The 24,888-nt window shown below is 42.9% G+C and overlaps 1 protein-coding gene across 5 annotated transcripts in view; it reads left to right on the top strand.

The window, feature by feature from the left end:
* The window catches only part of LOC137429724 (COUP transcription factor 1), a 45,308-nt gene extending 20,630 nt beyond the window's left edge, over positions 1-24,678 (top strand). For 3 of the 5 annotated variants that reach the window (XM_068119905.2, XM_068119908.2, XM_068119904.2), the window contains 2 exons: positions 23,525-23,617; positions 23,766-24,678. In XM_068119905.2, coding sequence (XP_067976006.2) covers positions 23,525-23,617; positions 23,766-24,283 — 611 coding nt within the window. In that variant the 3' untranslated portion in view covers positions 24,284-24,678. Of the gene's footprint in view, positions 1-23,524 lie in introns of all 5 variants that reach the window. The other 2 variants (XM_068119910.2, XM_068119909.2) reach the window with 2 other exon arrangements.
* Positions 24,679-24,888: the final 210 nt, after the last annotated feature.

The following is a 24,888-nucleotide window of genomic DNA, read 5'->3' as shown; positions in this document are numbered from 1 at the left end:
AAGGTCAAGGTCAAGGTCACGAAAAGGTCAAAACTGTTCACTGTTCTGTTCCCTACACTCCCATGCCAAGTACAGAACAGTAGCTGCGGCGAAGGTATGCGCTCTACCGAGTGCCCGTTCTAGTTTCGGTTTGTGGAAAGTGCATGCCTTTTCATATATTTTTTGTGTACACTCGTGGTGGATGATATGTTTTAGTTTTTGAGTTATTTTTATAGACAGATAAACGGTGTAGCACAATGCATAATTTGGAAAATCATACCAGTGTTGTTTCACTAAAAAAAGTACAAGTCTAATAATAAAATATTGAAAAATATATGATTTTTTTTCGATAATTGATTTTTATAATAATTAATCTAAAACAAAATGCTTCATATTATTTTTTATTTAGACGGTACACATCGGACGTATATTTAGTCGTCAACCGCACATCGATAGCTAGTATAGAAGTCCAGATACACGTGCAACAATGTACCCCACCAAATGGGCATTTTCGAGCTGGGTGGTTTCAAAGATGGCGTCCATCCGGGCACTAAGCTACCGTTCTCAGATGTCCATCACACCTTTTCTGACACTTGAGACATTGGTCTAATGGAAAATCATAATGAGAATTACTCCCCCCCCCGGAGCATTCACTTCAAAAAATGGCCGGTTGGCTCAAGGACTAATTGTACAAATCCAGGATTAGGATTATCCCTGGCTGTTTCAAATTGTTACCCAGTCTTGGCTAGCCGAGTTTTTCTGGTGTGAGTCCATTCCTTAATGGTTGGAGGGAAAATTTTTTGACTCGCCTTATATAAAGAGGTCTATGTGTTGCTACTCCCTGCTAGCAATAACATTTTCTTATTATTGAGTCTCGCTCATTCCCAAAGGGATGCGAGACGTTATTGTTAGGTATGTGTGTTTGCAGATCAACCACTGGCAACATGACATTCTGTAGTTAAAAGCTATTTATACCTTTTCCTCAATAATGAAAGTGAAACAAGCTTGTCTAAATTAACCATAACAAGTGAGGAATGCACACAGATTCTGTGCAGCGTCTGCGGCCATAACAGATTGTTTCAAGATGAGGCCAAAGTCTGAAGTGTGCTGCGAGGCCTATGGGCTCCACTAGCCTGGCCGGGCAGCATTCTCGCACTTTTCGACATACTTGTCCAATTTAACCATAACATTTGATGTCTAATTTAACCATTTGTCTATTTTATACCTCTAATTTGGGCTATGTCCATATTTGCAGCACCCATTCCTCTAGATGTGTTTGTCTGCAACGAGATCAACTGTTGTCCACATCATTCATTCAAAGACGTTTAAAATATTACATCACACATGCAGCTTTGTACTCCAATGAAAGTGTTAAAAATTTGTACTTAAAATAGACATGCCAAATTATTTTTTTTAAAGATCACACCCTTGTTCCGAAGGAAGCGGTTTAGTTGATCATTTTTAATAGGAAATAGGAAAATCCGAGAAACGAACGAAACCCTTTTGAATTAGAATTACCCTTTGGAACCCATTAGAATTACCATTTAGAATTACCCTTTATAACCCATTAGAATTACCATTTAGAATTACCCTTTATAACCCATTAGAATTACCATTTAGAATTACCCTTTATAACCCATTAGAATTACCATTTAGAATTACCCTTTGGAATTACACCGTTAGAATGATCTTTTGGAACCCATTAGAATTAGTGAATTACCCGTTATAACCCATTAGAATTACCCTTTATAACCCATTAGAATTACCCTTTAGAATTACCCTTTATAACCCATTAGAATTACCATTTAGAATTACCCTTTGGAATTACCCGTTAGAATGATCTTTTGGAACCCATTAGAATTAGTGAATTACCCTTTATAACCCTTTAGAATTATCCTTTATAACCCATTAGAATGACCCTTTAAAATTACCCTTTATAACCCATTAGAATTACCATTTAGAATTACCCTTTATATCCCATTAGAATTACCATTTAGAATTACCCTTTATAACCCATTAGAATTACCATTTAGGATTTCCCTTTATAACCCATTATAATTACCATTTAGAATTTCCCTTTATAACCCATTAGAATTACGATTTAGAATTACCCTTTAGAACCCATTATAATTACCATTTAGAATTACCCTTTATAACCCATTATAATTACCATTTAGAATTTCCCTTTATAACCCATTAGAATTACCATTTAGAATGACCCTTTAGAACCCATTAGAATTACCATTTAGAATTACCCATTAGAACCCATTAGAATTACCATTTAGAATTACCCTTTAGAACCCATTAGAATTACCATTTAGAATTACCCTTTAGAACCCATTAGAATTACCCTCTAGAATTACACTTTGGAACCCTTTAGAATCAACCATGGTGGGTTAGAAAGGTTCTTCTTCTTCTTCATTTTTGATGCACGGATGGATGCATGGAAGGGAGGAAATAGCCAAATACTGAAGCAGCTTCACTGCTTAAAAACAGTACAGCACTCTTCAACATCACAAAGTCGACCGATATGCCTCCACCCACAATATTACATCATTATACATTCTTGTATGAAGATTGATTTAAATCCCTCCGTTTAAATCCATCCAACAGCTTCAAATGTCATTTGCAGTGCCCATTTTGAAGAGTATTCATATGTGTCCATGTACTTACTGTGTCGTGTCCGTGCTGCATTGTGTCTGTGCTGCGTCTGTGCTGCGTTGCGTCCGTGCTGCATCGTGTCCGTGTATGTGCTGAGTCGTCTCCTAAATGTGCTCAGTTGTGTCAGTGTAAGTGTTTGTGGTGCGTTCAGCTGTTCTCAAGTATCATATTTTTTTAGCAGACATGACCTCTGACTTTTGACCTCTTAATGCCAAAATCTAATCAGTTCATCTTTGCATCATAATATATACTTATACCAAGTTTGGTGGTCAAGAAAGCAAACGAAAAGTAAACCAAGTCTCTCTTTTGCTCAAGGTCATCTGCCATCTGCTTGGAAATCAGCCAACATTACTGCTTAACACAACAAAGGTGCAAAAACAGATCCTTGCAACTACAGACCAATCAGCCTGCTCCCAATTTTCAGCAAAGTCATGGAATCGATCATCGCTTCTGACATCAAATCCTTCCTCCCCTCCAATGGCTTGATCTCTGATCATCAATTTGGTTTCGGACCAGGTCATTCTACTCCGGACATGCTGCTTCTGCTGTCTCAACAATGGATGGAGGTCCTCAATGCCAAACAGGAAATCAGAGCTGTCTCCCTTGACATATCTCGTGCCTTTGATACGGTCTGGCACCCCGCCCTGCAAACCAAACTCTCCTCGTATGTTTCATATCCATGGAAACCTCCACGCATGGCTTGCAGACTTCCTCTCTGATCGTAGTCAACATGTGGCCCTGAATGTATTTCTCTCTTCTCCCCTTCCTGTTCAGGCTGGAGTTCCTCAACGCAGTGTTCTGAGCCCTGTGCTTTTTCTGGTTTTCATCTCTCTGACTCTCTGGAAAATCCTCTCTATGTCTTTGCTGATGACTCCACTCTCTGCCGCTCCATATCCCAACCCTCAGATCAGCAGGCAGCAGCCTCTTCACTCTCTGCAGACCTGGACAATATCACAAACTGGTCAAACAAGTGGAACATGTCTTTCAATTCTTACAAATCTCACACTCTTACTATGTCTCTCTGAAAAGACCGTATGGACAACCCTCCCATCTACTTTCTCAACAATACTCTTGAAGAAGTTCTGTCACTCAAGCTTTTGGGAAAATCTATCTGCCATAATCTTTCCTGGGAAAAACACATTTCCAAGCTGGCCTCCAAAGCCAGTCGTCGACTGGGCATCCTCTGTCGTGCGAAGTCCTTTCTGGGCACTTCTGAGCTCCTCACCACATACAAAGCTTTCATCCGCAGCTCAATGGAATACTGCCCTCCCCTCTGGGCTGGTGCTCCTGCCTCACACCTAGCTCGGCTTCACACAGTTGAAACCAAAGCATTTAGAATCATTGGAATCTCCCGCGATGAAGCTGATTGTGAGGGCCTTTCTCTCTCTCACCACAGGCAGGAAGGTGGTCTTTCTTTCTTTTACCGACTCCTCTCCGGCCTTGCTCCCCCTGTTTTGTCTGTGCTCTGTCCCCCAAATATTCCTGCAGGACGTACAAGATCTGCCTGCAACCCTCTTCTGGTGAAACTGCTAAAATCAAGACTCTCTGCTCACCTTCACTCTTTCATTCCTCTTTTCTCTCACCTCTGCAACAAACTCCCTCACTCTCTTCAATGCCACTCCTCCCTCCAGGTCTTTAAAACAGCTGTTCACCACCATCTCTTATGTTCCCCCATCCAAAACCTTGATCTTTTCTACCCCCGTTAAAACACCCCAAATCCACCTCTTTAAATCCCCAACTTCTTTGCTGAAATTCCTAGAAGTGTTAATTTGTTTTATACCGTGTACTCCTCCCTCCTCCCCAGCCCTCCCCCTTCCACAGATCAACCGACGTCCTTGTTCTCTTCTGTTGTTGTGCTTGTGTGCTTCCCTCTCTCCTTCTCTTGTCTCCTGCTCCCTTCATTGCATGTTTTATGTGTCTGTGCATGTTTTCATGTTCAATGTGTTAGCTCTTACACGAGCCTCGATTCTGTATTTTTTTTAAAAATCCCATTACTGGTTCACAAGTTAGCATGGTCACATAATTTTTACCAAATTGGACGTCTGACCTTTGACCTCCTTACCCCACAATCATTAGACATACTTGTACTAAGTTTGACTTAGATCCCTTTGGCTGTTCTTAAGTTATCGCGTTAACGAAAATCTATCATGGACGGAGGACAGACAACCAGAAAACATAATGCTTCCGGCGAAAACAGAACTCTTATGCAAAATGAAGGCAGAATAATCACGTTTTCTTCATGAATTTTGCAACATGTTACTCTCGCATATTTTTGGACCTTACTTTGTAATACAGATGATGTAACTAGAACGGCACTTGCTGGAGAGCATACCTCCGCCAGGCTGAACAGTTTAAGTTTTGTATGCCACCGATAGGCCGGATCTGCATCCAGATCTTCAACAAAATCTTAGTCGGCTTGTTCTGGTCACAAACCCAACTCATCCATCTAGTTTGATCACAATGAGTCCACAACTATTTGAAAAACCATGTGAAATATCGTTTTTGGACCCATCTCTCAAATGTGAAGAATCACTTGCAAAAAAATTTAAAACTCAAATAACCGGAACTGGATCTTCACCAAAATCTAATCAATTAGTTTTTGTCACCCACCCAATCTGTCCATCAAGTTTCGTCTCAATCCGTCCATAACGTTTTGAGATATCGTGCTCAAAGACAAATAAACAGGCAAACAGGGGTGAAAACATAACCTCCATCCACCAGGTAGAGGTAATGAGTGAATCCAAGCTCAAATGTAAAGATTAACTTCGATTTGGCCATGACCTACTCTCCAAAACAGACTTAAGGTACATCTACTGCAATGACGTCATGTCACACGAAGATTTGGTTGGTTGCTGTCTTCGCCTTACAGCTTCTGGATGTGCATGCGACCAGGGCCGGCACCAGACTATTTTGCGCCCTAGGCTAGGCCAGCTACTTGCATCCCCTCCCCCCCCCCCTCCCTAAAACATTTTTTTTGCCAACTTCGATTATTAATTCTTCAGTTTTCCTGACGATGATCAATCCATGCGCCCAACGACGAAATGGCGGCAGCGTTTTGAACATGCCGGATGTGACGTATGGGAAAAGGCGCATGGGAGCAGGCTACGTCCGTTTCAAACAGGATGTGTCATATGCCACGAAGCGTACATGCTCAAAATTAATCACTTACACTATTATGAACAATGAACTATTATATTTCCTTTTATTATGTTTTTTCTTAAAACAATAATTTGTATAAAACTGTGATCCTTTAAGGTTCTGTCATGCGCCCCTCTGATGTCTGCGCCCTAGGCGGCTGCCTAGTTGGCCTTATGGTAGCGCCGGCCCTGCATGCGACTAACGCAGCACAAGCAAGTTACAACACGTCAGTCAAACCAATGGCAAACATCCAACATTTAGTGTGTCAATAATGCTTGTAAATGAGACGGCATTTGTCATTTGCTGAAAACTTTGAATAGGAGCTGCCATCAGATGCATTGAGATTACGGATATGACTTTTCACGCAACATTGAGGGGAACCTCCTGAAGGCCAACACAAACCTCGTCACAACATGAAAATCTCTCAAAAACTTCGATGAGACATTATTCTGCGAAAACAGTATTTTTTTGCTATCACAGTATTGGCAATAAAATCTGTTCAAGTACACAAAAGGCGGTAGAATTGGCAACTATGATATACTGTATAGACATTTTTCCCCCTAAACCTCTGTGAAATTCACTAGCTTAGTCCATTAAAATGTATTCCATTGGGGGAAAAAGAGCTGTCAATTCACCTGCAGAATTTTGACACCTGAATTGTCAATTCAAAGGAACAAAGAGCTTCAAAGGAGCTGGTCAAGGAACAAAGATCTGCTGGGAAATTCAGCACAGCTCGTTTTTACATTCTTTGTGAAATGTTTTTCACCCACACCACAAAATAACGATTGGGAAACCCGTATAAACACTACAATAACACAACCTCTCAGGTTGGAAGGTAAAACTGTACTGCCGATGTGGCCAAAGGTTAGTCTCCATTTACACGTGGTTAGTTAGTGTACTTAGTAGCACAATGCTCTCGGTTTGGGGAAACAGCTCCTTGTTGTTATTGGTAAAGCTAAATGAAACACTTAGAGATATATTCGAAGAACATCGCCCCCATGCCAAATAAATAAATAACATACCCTCCAGCGCACGACATCCCCGGGGTGCCTCGGGTGCCCGGCGATGACCCCTTGCAGCACATGGAGATGGAATTGGGAGTGGTGTACAATAATTGATTGATTAATTGTGTAATTAAAATAATAAATAATAATCGTAAAATAATTAATTTCTTCATCAATTAATATCGAAACCACCACCGTTTCATCCAAATCTGTAACTTTTTGTTACAAAAATTATAATATAATTATAATATAATTATAATTATACATATAATTGCTGGTGTTGGTGTTGGCTTAGCGGTTACGGTGCCGGCTTGGGATCCTTGGATCCTGGGTTCGAATCCCGGTCGATCGCTAAATTAACACCAGGGAGGTTGACTCAGCCTGTCATCCTTCCGAGGTCGGCAAATTGAGTACCAGCTTGCTGGGATGAATGATCCCGGTGTGTACCCCGGTTTAGAATAGGTACACCGTATCCCTGCGCATCGTAAGAGGCGACCAAGGGTTGGCGCCAGGAAGGGCATCCGGCTATAAAACCATTGCCTCAAACAGGGAACCATGATTGTCATGGGACCCGCAAGGCTAACCTAGCGGGGAAAATGGCCTTAAAATACATATAATTGCTGGTGTTGGTGTTGGCTTAGCGGTTACGGTGCCGGCTTGGGATCCTTGGATCCTGGGTTCGAATCCCGGTCGATCGCTAAATTAACACCAGGGAGGTTGACTCAGCCTGTCATCCTTCCGAGGTCGGCAAATTGAGTACCAGCTTGCTGGGATGAATGATCCCGGTGTGTACCCCGGTTTAGAATAGGTACACCGTATCCCTGCGCATCGTAAGAGGCGACCAAGGGTTGGTGCCAGGAAGGGCATCCGGCTATAAAACCATTGCCTCAAACAGGGAACCATGATTGTCATGGGACCCGCAAGGCTAACCTAGCGGGGAAAATGGCCTTAAAAACGATCATTCATTCATTCATATAATTATACATATACATATTGTCCTGTCAGCCCAGCGGTTAACACCGCTGGATGACGAATAGCCGTAACGGTCCTTAATTCCGAGGAGCGTAGCCGAAACTGGCAGTTGGTCCGTCGCGCACAATGAGGAAACCAAAGCGCTTACCTGGACGGAGGCCACACGGGTTGATCCCCGAAACCCACAACAAATAAACACACACGACAACAAATGAAAGTACCATGATAATGATTTCATACAAGTAAATGCAATGCGATAAAAATGAAAGGTGAGGTAAATCTAATTCCTAATTTGAGACGTCTCCACTCAGTCACAAAAACAGACAAGGGGAAAGATAATTAAAACAAAATAAAATGTTTTAAGCCGGCCGGCACTCAGCTTGCTCAACAAGATCGTTGAATGAAGTCGGCAGTACAAAGTGGTCTGAAGCCGCTCGTGCGGAAAGCGCTCCAACAATGGCACCGAACCCCCACGTCAAAAACACCTAGGCACGAAGCATACAGTCAACCGGGACTTCCTCGCTTCCACCGCCACGCGCAACACGGCTCCAGCTCCCCTGAAAAGCATCACAGTCCAACAACACCCCTCCTCCAACATTGCAAAGGTTCCACAAAGCTCGAAACGTCTCCTCACAAGTGCACACCAGACCAAAAGTGACCGCCCGAGACGAAAGCCAGACCGAGAGAGACAGAGATTGAGCAATTCTTCTTCTTTCTTCTCGCTCAAACCTCGAGCTCTGACGTCACTCTGTCCAATCGCTAAGCTCTCTCGAAACACCCCATGGTCCTCTCGACCAATGACCAAGCTCGGGGAGCAATGACCAACCAATGACCAAGCCTGTCAGTTACGATCCCTGGGGGGCGGAGTTTATTTGCCGATTGTCAAACGTCTGGGTCCTGTCGACGGTGGTGGGGCGGGGTTTAGCCTGATCGAGAATGTTCTGTGGTTCTGTCGGCAGTTATGTCAGTTATTGTTGGTTAATGGGAGGTTGTTGTTATTGTGGTTGTTGTAACGATGGTTTTATGGCCGGCCTTGTAGTTGTAAAAAAAACCTAGGGCAAAGCCACAGGAGTCAATCACAAACTGGGGGAAAACTAACTTTAATCCCGACCGAGTTAACATAGCTCCACCCCCCATGTGAAGACACAAACAATCTTAAGCTCCAGTTTCCCTGCTTAATCCATCAAAATGTCTCCTACGTGTCCACGGTCCATGCTAATACTATACAATCCTACCACTACTATGGGATTTCATCATCTACCCCCACACAAACGTAACAATATATATGTATGTATATATATTATATATATATATATATATATATATATATATATATATATATATATATATATATATATATATATATATATATATATATATATTGTCGTGCGATTCCCCTCGGTGAACACTGGGAAATCACGGACAGCAAATCGAGGGTTTTCCGAGGCGTTATTCAATAGCGGATTTCACTATATATGTGCGGGAGGAAGAGAGGAGAAGAAGAAGTGGGAAGCTTTTACCTGACGGTCCTGCGAGGCAGCCCCGAGCAGTCTTCAATCCTGCAGGAAACGAACTCAACCGAAGACGGAATTAGAATGTACAAAAATAATAGATTTATTAACAGAACCCGAGAACAATGAAACGCGCCGGTTAAATAACTGTGATTCTAAAATGGAGCGCTCCCACACCAGACGTCTAAAACAAACAAGGGACGATATATGAAAATAAAGGGGTCGTGCGTGTGTGTGTCGGCTTATCTCAACTCGGCTGAGGTGTGTCAGGGATTGTCAGGCTCCAAGCGCGCAGTCCCGACGCGGCTCCGGTTGGTGGGAAAACCGTCCGACATTGGCGCGAAAACAGGCTTCACTGTGCGGTCCGCCTCACGCCACAGCACTCGTACGCAAGCACCAGGAGCAAGAGGTCGAGGGCAGAAGTGGGCGAGAGGAGTAAGAGGTCGAGGCCAAAGGTGGTGAGAGGAGCAAGAGGTCGAGGGAGAGGAATCACGAGGCAGCAGAGGGAAGAGTTCCGGGCATGAAGCAATCCAAAACGAGAAGGCAGAGAGAGAAAATGTCGGTTTTTCTTCACCTTTTTATCATCCTCCCTTGGTCAATCAGTGGCCAGCTTCTTGCCCTTGCCTTGACCAATCAGCCGGCTTCATCCTGCCTCGTCTCCCTATTGGTGGTGTCTCATCCAATCGCTGCCCCTCTGGGCGTGGGTCTCGGCCTGCCTGATTGATGAGTGTTGCTATGCAAGTTGGTGATGTAGCTGGCTGCGGTTTTATTGGCTGTGCCCCAAAACTGGCCTCCGGTGAGTTTTATGGTGGGGGGGGGGGGGGGGGGGATTTAAGTAGTGTGTGTGGTGTAACTAGTGGGCCTGCCTAGTGGCTATGGTGCAGTGCCATATGGGACAAAGGATAGATCACATAAGGTAAGACTTACAAGGGATAATTTACCCTTATGCCCTAGTTAACAAGCCCGCCCGCCTCCTTGTGATGGGGATGAATATACACTTAATCCGACATTCGGGCTAAACAGGTCCTCTACTTATTACATGGGGTGATTCTTCTTCTTCACGACAGTCGGAGCATGATACCTACGCAGATCTACCTGCTCTGTATATCACTCTACCCCAAAATTCATTATATATATATATATATATATATATATATATATTATATATATATATATTATATATATATATATATATACATGTGTGTGTGTTAGCATGGTATTTCTAAACGTTGTGGACGAATTATTACAAAACTTGGTGGGTGAGTTGGTGAGGCGACAAGAACAAGCCGATTCAATTTTGGTTCAGGTCCGGATCCGAACCGGTCTGTCTGTGGGATACAAACAAACTGTCCAGCCTAATGGAGGTCTGGGGTCTACTAAGTGTTGTTATCATTACTACAACTATTACAGAGGTGTTACATCAAAATACCACTAAACTCCACATTTACCACATTCTCGGCCTATGATTTACTCTACCAGTTGTTATTGCCGAGCCTTCTTCGACGTCGTCCCAATTGTTATGAACACCAGGTATTTCATGATTGATACCATCCCCAATTTCCACCTCGGGTTCGTACATGTACGCTTACAGGACCTTATACAGAATGATTTTGACTATCAAGGGAAATATCTTACAATTCAGTGATTTGACGTTGAACAGTACCCAGCCAAATTCCAAATCCTACCCTAATCTACAGTATAGCCACGGTCGCCTCCAGAAATGATGCAAGCGCTCTCTGCCAGGTGCTGCAAACTCATGAATGAACGGACGTTGAACACTTCTCCACAAGATTACAAAAACTAAGTTGTTTAACTGCATTTACTGACAATTACATAGTAATTAATTAATTGATTAATTTATTTATGTCAATTAATTTTAATTAATTATTAATTAAGAAGTGTTATTTAATTAATTTAATTATTTAATGTTACTGACAATTACTTCCCAGAAGGTCGGTCTTGTCTGCACAATAGTCTGAGTTGCATTTGACTTATTAGTGAGACTTCTCCATTGCAAAGTCTCATCGTGGTAGTCGCTCGAGTCGGTGTTGTTTTCTTTGTCTGCTAACACCATATAGCTCGAAAACGCTTCGTAGCTTGAAGCTGGGATTTTAATCAGTTATGACTCGGGTCGCACAGAATCTATATTCAAAATCTGGTTGGTCCCACTGATAGGCTGGATCTGCATCCGGACCTGAACCAAAATCTAATTGGCTTGTTCTTGTCACCGAACCAAATCATCCACTAAGTTTCGTCCAAATCCATCCATAACTTTTTGAGATATCCTGCTTTGTATCGTTTTTGGCCCTATCTCCCAATGGTGAAGAATCACTTAAAAAATTAAATAATTCTCATATCCGAATCCATATTCAGATCTTCACCAAAATTGAATCAATTCTTCCTCGTCACACGCACAACCTTTCCACCAAGTTTAGTCCAAATCCGTTCATAACTCTTTAAGATATCCTGCTATATGTTGGTTTTAGCCCCATCTCCCAATGGTGAAGAATCACTTTAAAAATTAAATAATTCTCATATCCGAATCCATATTCAGATCTTAACCAAAATCGAATCTTTTTGTCCTTGTCAGCCACCCAACCTCTCCACCAAGTTTCGTCCAAATCCGTCAACAACTTTTTGAGATATCACGCAATGTATCGTTTTTGGCCCAATCTCCCAATGGTGAAGAATCACTTTAAAAATTCTAGTAGCCGAATCCGAATCCAGATCTTCACCAAAATCTAAATCATTTCGTCCTTGTCACATTTGCTACATCTCTGCCAAATTTCGTCCGAATACGTCCACAACTTTTTGAGATATCTTGTTCACAGACAAACAAACAAACAGACAGACAGGGGTGAAAACATAACCTCCATCCACCTTTGGTGGTGGAGGTAACTATAGTATCCAGATCCAAATCTTCAACGAAATTGAATCAACTTGTCTTTGTCATACACCCAACCTGTCCACAAAGTTTCGTCCGAATACGTCTACAACTTTTTGAGATACCAGGCTCACAGACAAACGGACAGACGGACAGACAGGGGTGAAGACATAACCTCCGCCCACCTCTTGCCTTGACCTTGCCTTGGAGGTAATTAAATATTGCACAACCTGTAACAACTTGAGCAGTTACAAGGAAACGTCACAAGTAGCTCTATATGCATTTGTCTGTGTAATGGCAAGTCACAGAAAACCGAAATGTTGCGCATTTCTTCATGATCGAATTTCCTTAACGTGATTTGACTCTGGTTGGTCACAGGAAGTTTCAAAGGCAAACACAACAGAGACATTTTTGGTTTTGTTATTTTCTAAAACGGTTAACCGTCCTTGTCTGAAATTACATGTACCATTTTATTGTGAGCATAAGCATATCTGGTTAATATTGGTGCAATTGTACAGTAGCTTATTGAAGGTACCAGGTTCGAGTACACACCAAGAATTGTCTCACAAAGTCTTTGACTTATTTTTTAAGTCCATGACCTACTCTTTATTTGTCAGCAATTGGTAAATCGTAAAATGTTCAATATTCACCATTACTCTGCTTTCGCTTTTGATGTATGGGCTGTTAGATATGCTTTGGGTAAGATGTCAAATGTAATCATTTCCTTTATTTCAAGTGCACATTTTACCATCCCGTTCAATTTCCTCGTTTGACTCCACTCTGCTAACAACTCAAGACAGTTAAACAAGAGAATAGGTTTTAATGTCTCCGACACATATTAAGCATGCAAGGGAGCAAAAAGGTGGGAGAGGGCAAGGGAAATATAGTAGCAGGAGGTGGGGGTAGAGGTGGAGGGGGTTATAAATCGTCACTTTGCAGATGTAATATGTACATGGCCCTTTGTGCAAATTTGAAACCAACAGAATGTATTAGCAAGGAGAAAAATTTACCAAACGTCTTCAATTGATTAAAGTTCATTAGACTTGCCACACGGGGCATTCGATAAGTTTTATGAATGAGTTATGTGCATTCAATAAGTTTTATGAATGAGTTATGTGCATTCAATAAGTTTATGAATGAATTCTCTACATTCAATAAGTTTTATGAAAGAGTTCTCTACATTCAATAAGTTCTATGAATTCTTACTATGATTCACAGACGTGTGTGTGTGTGTGTGTGTGTGTGTTTGTTGCGCTACTCCTCCTACAGTTCTAGGCCGATTACATCCTGACTTTTTTTTCTTTGTATACAAGATCGAGGCTCATGTAAGAGCTAACATTAATCACAAAAAGACAAACTGACACATAAAACATAAGATAAAGGGAGCGGGAGACAAGAGGGTGGGGGGGGGGGGGGTGGAGAGGGAAACACACAAGTACAACATTTGAGAGCATGGACATCGGGAGATCTGTGGGAGAGAGAGGGCTTGGGGGGAGGAGGCGTGGGAAGGGGGGGGGGGGGGTGGAGGGAGAAGAAGTCGGTATTTCACAAAAGTGTATCTGGGATGAATTAACGGGGGTAGAAAAGATCAAGGTTTTGGATGGGGGAACATAAGAGATGGTGGTGAACAGCTGTTTTAAAGACCTGGAGGGAGGAGTGGGGGAGTTTGTTCCAGAGGCGGGAGAAAATAATGAAGGTGAGCAGAGAGTCTTGATTTTAGCAGTTTAACCAGAAGAGGGTTGCTGGCAGATTTTGCAGGTTGCAGGCAGATGCTATGTCGCAGCCTTGCGACATCGAAGCAGCATGATCCCAATTAGTGTATCGGGTTATGTTTTAAATCTTTGCCTGTGGTCTTAGGAAAGGGGGGGGTGGAGGGGTGTGGAGAGAGGGGTGGAAGGATGGATATACAAATTCTCTCTGTAAATGTGTATCATGTAGCGCCACCTCCAGGTGGGAGAGGGTATTACAAGTTTCACCCTTTGCAGTATGTACAGTATTGCTCTCCCCATGTTTTGCAGGTCAGTCAGTTGTTTTGAATTATAAGTGGTAGGCATGCTTTTGCTTCATGTACACAACCCGGGTTATTGTCCCCCGCCGCACCGCGGAGCGAAAGGGGGACTATGGTTTTCCCCTCTGTCCGTGTGTGCGTCCGTCCGTCCGTGCGTCCGTGCGTGCGGACGTGCGTGCGTGCGTAAGCGAAGGACCGAATTCTAATTTGGTGTGTGGGTGCAACTAGGCATAAGGAAGAACCCTATTGAAAATTGGGTCGCCACGTCAAAATCCAAGATGGCCGCCACCATATATGTCTGAACCTTGTGAGTGAAATATCTTGAAAAATAAACGAACTACTAACTTCTAATCTTGTGTGTGGGTGTATCTACGCATAAGGGAGAACGATATTGAAAATTGGGTCACCACGTCAAACTCCAAGATGGCCGCCTTGCGTCTTCCACTTTGTGAACTCACATCACTTCACTGACGGGGGACCTAGGCGTAACGCTTGTTCTTATTTTATTACCGGGAGTGCTTGAGGAAGCTGTCAGTTGCCTATACACCACCCAATAATGATATGTGTCAGAAGAACGTATTGCATGCTTAGAACAAGATCAACCATAGGGCGGGTAAGCTGCTGGTCAATATAATACTCACAATAGTTGAAGAAACACCAATGCTTACAAATGTGACATGGGCCGGCAGGATAGCCTAAAGGTATGTGCACTCACCTTTGAGCTGTGTGTAGTCTGGCTTTGAATCTTGGCCAAGCTATAAACTACCCACCTGGTGTTTCGCATGCACGGCAAGGCACGAATGTGTGTGTCATCCCTCGGATGGATGTTAAGTTGGATGTCCCGTTTACTGGCATTAGTTGGTGCACGTTAAATATCCTAAAGTTGGTGACCGTTAAAGCCCCAAGTGAGGAGTAGGCAGGCTGTTGCCGATGCCCGAAACAAATGACAAACTAGAACGGGCACTCGGTAGAGCGCATACCTTCGCCGCAGCTACTGTTCTGTACTTGGCATGGGAGTGTAGGGAACAGCACAGTGAACAGTTTGGTGCTGATTTCATGCAAATCGGATAAGAATTGACCGAGTTATGACAAAAAACGCACATTTTGCAAGGTCGTGACCCCCCTGACCTTTGACCCCCAACCGCTAACAAGGGTAATGTCTTCACTGGGTCATGTCGTATATCACAAGATCGGGCATTGAATTCTGAACATTTTGGCATTAGTTGCATGCCAATTGGATAAAAATTGACCGCGCTATGGTAAAAATACGATTTTGACCTTTTCGTGACCTTGACCTTGACCTTTGACCCGATTGCTCCCAAAATCTAATCAAATGTGTCCCGTATAATAACCAATCATCCCACCAAATTTCATGCAATTCGGTTGAATACTTTTTGAGTTATGCGAATAACATACACACACACACACACACAGACATACAAATAAATACACAGCGATCAAAACATAACCTTCCGCTTTTGCGAAGGTAATTATTGCCCTGACTCCCACTTAGTAGGCAATGGTAAATCAACCAATGTAATCCTTGCCGTAAAGGTACTTTGGCAGCACAATATGACTTCAGGCCGAGCACCAAAATTCGTCAGTAAGAAGATATACGAGTGTATACATATATATATATATATATATATATATATTCTGACAAAGTGACATTGTCTCTTGCGTATTGTACCCTTACCATAACAAAACCATTTTTAATTAAAGACTTCACAACATAAGCAGGTATTAACATGGACTGATGCTCTATCAATCATGATGTCTATATAGTAATGTATTCTTTTTGGATGGATGGAATATGCTCATTACGATGGTTCATGTTCTTAAGAGGTGTTTTTTTTTTTGTTTGTTTTTTACTCCTTTCTGGATTCAAAAACGGTTCCATGAATGTGTGATGTGCACTCTACAAATGATACAAATGAGATACTCATATAATAGTTCAGGAAACACCAATCTATAAAAAAACATTTTAACACATATATGGATCAATAATATGATGAATAATTAAAATAACAAGACCGATAGACTAACAACAACGTCGCCAGGCTTGGATCTGCTGAGTGGAGGATCTGCTGTCCCCCTGTCATGTGACCAGATCCTCAGCTCTGATTGGTGGACGGTTGTGAGGACAGACAAACGAGGACAAATGAGGTGTGGAGACAGACAAACATACATACACCGGATGGACAGACAAATGCTGTTCCAGACAGCATTGCACTACGGGCTACGCCGTAAAAATATGGCTGCCGAGCTACGTGACCGATGATGTTACCAATACTTTTTCTTGACCAATTTATCCTCAGATTACGCTCAATAAATTTCATACTGATCAAATCAAGCATTGTACTCGTCGATTTATGACTTCAAAATGAAGGCATCTATGACATCAACATTAACATATGTTATTCCACATGGGGAGTGCTTTACAATGAGCTACCTTTCAATTTTTTTTTTCCATGGAGCGGTTTTGGAGAGAGGTGCAAAGTTTTTCGTTTTTTTCCCAAGATGGCGGCCATACCACGTGCCCTGTGACATCATAATTATCATTAAAATTTCTACAAGAGGAGGCGCTCCTTTGGTGAATATTTCATGTCAATCGCACCAACGGTTGCAGAGGAAACGCATTTTAAGGGGAATAATCCCACAAATGGCTGGGTGGAAGGGACATACATACATACAGACAGACAGACAGACAAACGATGTTCCAGACGGTATTGCCCCATGGTGTATGCCGTAAGAATCACCTCTAATAGCACACAGTATTTCACTACATAGCAAATGCATCATGTTATCTGGATCCAGTTACCAATTCAGTCTTCCAGCTACATCATCACTGGCGACGAGACTAAGGGATCCGACCACCGATCGATCCTCCTCGCCATCCCCAGCCCCACTTTCTACTCATAGTGTCCAAAGACAAAATGTGAAATTTGGCCAAGAGAGAGACCCAGTGACCTACTCTTAAAAGTTACAATGTGATCCTTTACCTCAACAAACAAGTGCGTTTTAGACAGGAAGGTGGCTTAACCTCACCTCCTCTATTGCACCAAACTATTGCTTTTTTTACATTGTTATAAATCTCTTCCTGTCCTCTCTTACCTCTACCCTCCACGAGCCACCCCAGATTACGTCCATTGTTTAAAGTCTGCTCACCCTCCCAAAGTCCAAACTGGTTGCCCACTTGCGTTCACCCGTCCCCTTACCCTCCCGATTGTGGAATCGTTTCCCTCTGTTTGTTCTCTCATCTCCATTTCGGTCTTTCAAATGTGCTGCCAATCATACCTCATGAGCTCATCATGCACATCCACGATCTCTTCCACACTCGTTTATTCTTTGCCAATCTGTTCCTCCTCGGGCCATTGTTACTCGGTTTTGTGCTGTTCCTCCTTTTTACCCTTTCCAAATTCGGCCTTTAATGGTTAATAAACTTGTTGTCCTTTGTTTAACTGCTCCATGAGTCTCGGCCCTTGTAGAAAAAAAAAATTGTTCAGGGTGGTTTCTGATTTGAGAATTTATCACTGCGCACAATCATTCCAAACTTCCTCACTTTAGGTGATGTGCAGGTGCACGATAGGACTATGCAGTGTATAAGGAGCATTCTGTACTAATTACCCTCGCCAGAGGAGAGGGTATTATTGCATTTTGATCTGTTTGTCTGTCTGTACAGAACGTGCGCATGCTTTTCTCTGCAACTGTTGGTCCGATTGCCAAGAAGTTTTGACAATGGGAGGGCCTCCTCCTGTAAAAATTTTAAAATAAGCATGACGTCATAGATCACGTGGTACGGGCACCATCTTGGAAAAACAAAAAAAATCTGCACCTCTATATCTCCGAAACCGCTCCATGGAAAATTTAAAACGTGACTCATTGTCAAGTACTCCCCATGGGTAACTAGAACAGCACTCACTAGAGAGCATACCTCCGCCTGGTTGGCTAAATCACTCAATGGTGAAGAATCACTTAAAAATTATACGAGCTGGATCCAGATCTTCACCACAATTGAATCGATTCTTCCTTGTCACACACACAACCTGTCCAACAAGATTCGTCCAAATCCATCCATAACCTTTTGAGATATCCTGCTATGTATCGTTTTGGCCCTATCTCCCAATGGTGAAGAATCACTAAAAAAATTAAATAATTCTCATATCCGAATCCATATTCAGATCTTCACCAAAATCTAAACGAATCATCCTTGTCAGACACCCAACCGGTCCACCAAGTTTCGTCCAAGTCCGTCCGCAACGTTTTGAGATATCCTGCTATGTATCGTTTTTGGCCCTATCTTCCAATGGTGAAGATTCACTTAAAAAATTAAATACTTCTTATATCCGAATCCATATTCAGATCTTCACCAAAATCGAATCGAATCATCGTTATCAGACACCCAACCGGTCCAACAAGTTTCGTCCAAATCCATCCAAAACGTTTTGAGATATCCTGCTATGTATCGTTTTTGGCCCTATCTTCCAATGGTGAAGATTCACTTAAAAAATTAAATAATTCTCATATCCGAATCCATATTCAGATCTTCACCAAAATCGAATCGAATCATCCTTATCAGACACCCAACCAGTCCAATAAGTTTCGTCCAAATCCAACCATAACGTTTTGATATATCCTGCTATGTATCGTTTTTGGCCCTATCTTCCAATGGTGAAGATTCACTTGAAAAATTAAATAATTCTCATATCCGAATCCATATTCAGATCTTCACCAAAATCGAATCGAATCATCCTTATCAGACACCCAACTGGTCCACCAAGTTTCGTCCAAATCCGCCCACAACTTATTGCGATATCCTGCTACGTATAGTTTTTGGCCCTATCTCCCAATGGTGAAGAAACACTTTAAAAATTCTAGTAGCCGAATCCTGATCTTCACCAAAATCTAATCATTTCGTCCTTGTCACATGCGCTACATCTCTGCCAAATTTCGTCCGAATCCATCCACAACCTTTTGAGATATTTTGTTCACAATCGGACAGACAAACGGAAAAACAGACAGGAGTGAAAACATAACCTCCATCCACCTTTGGTGGCGGAGGCATCAACATATATTTATGATGATATAATCGGTGCCTTCATTATGACGTCATGATTAGACAAGTAGAACGCTTGATCGATCGGTTTGAAATTTCTTCAGCATGACCTACACAAAAATTGTATGTGATATTTAAATTGATTACGTCATCGGTCACGTGGTTCGGCAGCCATACTTTAATGAACATAGATCTACGTCGTCAATAAACCACACAAGCACAGCAGCCACATACACCACACAAAATACACCACACAAACACGTCCTGGCGAGGGTCCGCAAGCTCTTTCTATGCAGTACTGTACTTACATATTGGGAAAAAATCCGTTGGGATGTTTTGGACTATTTTGAAGACCTGTTCCGAGAACCTTTGAATGCCCCTTGTAAATCCGTGACAGCCATTCTATAAAAGCCCTGAGCATAAAACAGACATCAATTTTCGATTTAGTTTCTGATGCATATCATGGCTGCTTGCTACCTCGGAATGTATGTTATTTTGTTGTATTAGCCAATTGGTTGTGGTTTTTGCTCGTATTTAGGAAGGCAATGTTGTATAAATCCAATAAATAAATGAATTTATCTGGAGATCCGAGATGACGACCCGGTTTTGTGACTGCAAGTTACCGCAGTTTCCATTTTCGATAAAGTCAATCCACAGCGCCAGGAATTCCAAAGTCGATTCCCGGTCTTGAGCCGCGTCGCACGACGCGTGCTTCTGCAACTATAAGCCTTATTGATTGCGGCTCCGGAGTCTTTTTAACAAGGCACTTGACGTCCGTTCCAACTTGTCGCCCCAAGCGGCGCTAACAGCTGTGGCGCGGTTAGGCTCTTCAATTATTTTGGGAGGTGACAAATGACTCTCCCGCTCGGGTGCGCAGCGATGCCTCCGTCGCACAAACTCCGCCGAGTTTGGAGATTCGCTTTGGGGCGTAGACGTCGTCGCGTGCAGATGTCGATCGACCGCAGATTTTGTTCGCAATCCGGATCTTGTCGAAACGGCTGGAAACTTTGATATCTGTTAAAATAATATACATTTAGCAAAACGAGAGGCTATTACACACAGGTTTGCATAACACATGCGCTGGCTTTGCGCACGCCCATGTGTCACATGCTATGTTGCAGAAGCATTTTGAAAAGAAAGTTGAGTGTGATTTAATTTCTGTGCTACCGACAGCAACGCGTTTCATTTTCGGATTTGCGGAGCGCAGCCTTGCGAAATGGTGCGCACTGAGACACCGGTCCCCTTGAACTGTGCGTTCAGGCTGCACCGTCTCGTATCGAGTGCAAACATCGCAATGCAAACTGTCGCAGAGCTGCACTGTGCTCACAACCATGAACACCGGTCGCAAGGTGCACGCATTCATCCGGACGAGTCGCACGGTGCATGCAATTGTCAGGACGAGTCGCACGGTGCATGCAATTGTCAGGAGTCACCGCGCAATCATCAGGACGAGTCGCAAGGTGCATGCAATCATCAGGACAAGTCGCAAGGTGCATGCAATTGTCAGGAGTCACCGCGCAATCATCAGGACGGGTCGCACGGTGCATGCAATTGTCAGGAGTCACCGCGCAATCATCAGTACGAGTCGCACAGTGCACGCAATTGTCAGGAGTCATCGTGCAATCATCAGGACGAGTCGCACTGTGCATGCAATTGTCAGGAGTCACCGCACAATCATCAGGACGAGTCGCACGGTGCATGCAATTGTCAGGAGTCATCACGCAATCATCAGGACGAGTTGCAAGGTGCATGCAATCATCAGGACGAGTCGCACAGTGCACGCAATTGTCAGGAGTCACCGTGCAATCGTCAGGACGAGTCGCACGGTGCATGCAATTGTCAGGAGTCACCGCGCAATCATCAGGACGAGTTGTACGATGGAGCGTGTATTGTTGCACGCGACGAGCAAGGGTTTAACGGGTGTCTCACGGACCTTGCTGCTGCAGCCGGCAAAACTGGTCGGAGCGGGTGCCGATTGAGGGAGAGAACGCAAGTGATACCAGAAACAATTCTATCTTCCGTGCTCGCGCTGTCTGCAAATTCCTGTACCTAATTTTATTTTTATTCTTTCGGCGCCGGATTCCAAACTTTACCTTGATGTTGAAACCCCTTCTGCTGCCTGTTCTCATCATTTCTTGGCAGCAGAAATAAATGTATTACATCTATGTATACATTTGCTATTATACTGTACATTTTCTTGATTGTACTTGATTTGCTTTGGTCTTATCGCCATCTTGCTGAAACTCAATTGTAAATCCGACGGTCTCCTGACCACTTATGTTGATCTAAACCTTTACAAGCACACGTGGCCATTGCACACTGCCCCTTTTGGTCAGTGATCCACGGTCATGGCTTATGGAGATGCACACTCTGATATTGTGCCCGGTTTGGTGGTCCGTGCAATGCAGCGTGCCGTGGCGTGCACGCATGCATGTGGGGTATGCTGAATCTCTTCCAATCAATAAGAGCAAACAATTATTCCATCTTTTATAATTTAAAAAAACATTTGCAAGTGTTGCCACATTATATCAGAGCAAAATAAGTTTTGCATTATCGAGGGCTGCATTCAATTTATATTATTTGGAAAGGAAACCACAAATCTGAGCACATGTTCAGTAGAATTGCATTTACCATCTCACGATTGTTATCCCAGTCATAACTTTCTCAACATGTGTGAAGTATATGAGCGTTTTCGTTTTGGAAACGAGCATGTGAGTTTTTTCTTGTGCGTCACAATTCCATCGCTACAGGCGGTCCTCTTCCATCCCCCCCCCGTTTTGGTCCCAGATAAATTGTACCGACACACAATCATACAAACTACCCAGAAACAGCAAGGGATTCCATGAGACCGAAGCTGACCCAAGCTCCCCTGACCCAAAGCCAAACTGCTTGCACAATCAGAAGCATCAAAGGCAGTCCGATTGAACCACCTTTCGAGGCCATTTTTCCCCACAGAGCAGGTGTTGCCCCTTTTCGGGCACCATGGTCCCCTTTTTGAAGCAATGTTTTACGGCCGGATGCCCTTCCTGCCGCCAACCCTGCTAGTCACCTCTTGCGACAAACAGGGAATTACCAGTGAACTGGTACTAAATTTGCCGACCTCGGAAGGATGACAGGCTGAGTAAATTCTCCTGGCGTTAATTCAGCGATCGACCGGGATTCGAACCCAGGATCCTATGATCCCAAGCCGGTACCCTAACCGCTAAGCCAACACCAGGCCCGAAAGGCAGTCCGATTAATATATATAAAATATAACCACCTTTAGAGGCCATTTTTCCCCGCAAAGCGGGGGTTGGCCTTTTTCGGGAACCGTGGTTGTTGTTGTTTTTCGGTCCCCTTTTTGAAGCAATGTTTTACGGCCGGATGCCCTTCCTACCGCCAACCCTTTTTACCGCCTTTAACGACAAACAGGGAATTACCAGTGAACTGGTACTCAATTAGCCGACCTCGGAAGGATGACAGGCTGAGTCAACCCCCCTGGCGTTAATTCAGCGATCGACCGGGATTCGAACCCAGGATCCTAGGATCCTAAGCCGGCACCCTAGCCGCTAGCCCAACACCAGGGCTCACTTGCTAGCGACACCAGTCCGATTAACGTGGAATAATTGAATTTGGGGAATGGAAGCAGCGATATTGTTGCAAGCTACATATGGCATGTGCGTTAGTGTCGAAGAGATCATCAGGTCAAGTGTTGTGCAGTAACGATGTACAAAGGATCAATATGTAGTGTGATCAAAAATTAATTAAATAAATAAGTGAATAGATGAACAAATAAGAAATTTGTATGCTGGATTAAACTTAAATTCATCAATTTTAATTCAACCTATTTTTCAATGTTAAAGGATCATTTTTTTAAAATCCAGAATTAGGATCCGCATCCTGACCAAAACAACTAACAACTCGGATCCATATGTAGTGTAGTCGTGGAGCATGAAATTTACTTCTCGTTAAGAATAAGAATAATATGTTATGCCCATCACTGCAGAGATAGTAGAGCGAGGGAGAAATTGAAGCGTGTTTGGGAAATAAGGGAAAATGCCATACAGCAGGATAAGAAGTCGGAGACGGCGTTAGACTGTCCATTTCCGATAAAGGGAAATGCCACACTACAAATGGATGCTGTGAACGAATGAGATGCAACTGTGCCCCGTCTGGAGATTACCTTGTATTAAATGGAAGTACAACACAAATCCTTGACAAAATGTAACAAATAATCGTGCATTGTGCGTTAATTACATATGAACATGGACTCTGGTAAGACGAGTCAGGATTGCAGTGTCAACTCACCTTACCTTTTCTTGTCTCTTGCAGACGCCTGTGGCCTTTCAGACACAGCACATGTCGAGGGACTGCAGGAGAAGTCTCAATGTGCTCTGGAAGAATATGTTCGGGCGCAATACCCAGGTCAGCCGAGCCGCTTTGGGCGCTTACTCCTCCGGCTTCCTTCCCTGCGATCCGTCTCATCGTCGGTCATTGAACAATTATTCTTCGTCCGGCTTGTCGGTAAAACGCCGATCGAGACTCTCATCAGAGATATGCTTTTGTCTGGCAGCTCTTTCAGCTGGCCTTACATGTCGATACAGTGAGCATGGCTTCTGCTACTCTGATCTTACATCATTCGTGAGGCTGGGGGACTCCGTCCGATCTGCCTTGTCGCAGGATATACATGCGTGTCTGCGTCGTAAGAGTCACGAAGGAGCAATTAGGTCGCAGAGGTGGCCACCAGGTTCGAGATCCCAGAAGATTGAAGTCACGATACTTATGGCTTTTTTTAAAGACCAGCCTACCAGCCATTGCCTCGTGGAAAGACCTCAACCCTCCTTAGTCTCCCTTCGGTCGAAAGACGATTCCGAATGGCCGACGCCATTTACACGCACTGAGCTATGTCAGAAGCAGCACTTGCAATTAGATAACAAGGCACTGGACACTTTTTTGTATAATGCTTTAGACTTCGGACCCGTGACTTTCCCATTTTTGCATTGTATATATATATATATATTGGAGCTACGGTCGGCACTTGGTACTTCATTTCCAGCACTGTGGGCCTTCAAAGTAGCGCTTGGTACATGAGCACAGCAGCCATTTTGCCTTGGCTGTATGTGTGTGAGTGTGAGAGAGAGTGTGTGTGTGTGTACGTGAGTGTGTCTGTGAGGGAAATTATATATCGTTTGGGTTTGATCTATAACTTACGCAGCACATGTTATAACCCAGTACAACTTGACAGCTTACATCAGGTAACAAAACCTCAGTATATCGCACTATGCCATCTTTGCCAATGCAGGTGGGAGGATATGTCCCCCCACACACCCCACAATAATTTCATAAGTACATTTCATTAAAAAAAATTACATTTTTCAGATTTATTATTGCAAGGGTTTATCTTGTGTTTATACCTTACGTATAGTATCTCCTTAATTGTTTTAAACTGGTTGCAAACCAGAAATGATATGGTGTTGTATATTAATTGCTGATGTTATACATATATATATATATATATATATATATATATATATATATATATATATATATATATATATATATATATATATGTATATATATATGTATATATATATATATATATATATATATATATATATATATATATATATATATATATATATATAACCACTATACTTTTGTTCTTCCACTACGTTGTGTGGTGTTGATTCTTTGGA

This window comes from Myxine glutinosa, chromosome 6 (genome assembly GCF_964187855.1).
Source record: "Myxine glutinosa chromosome 6, kmMyxGlut1.1, whole genome shotgun sequence".
Lineage (NCBI taxonomy): Eukaryota > Metazoa > Chordata > Myxini > Myxiniformes > Myxinidae > Myxine > Myxine glutinosa.
The sequence above is the reverse complement of the archived record's forward strand: the minus strand, read 5'-3'. Positions and strand labels throughout refer to the sequence as shown.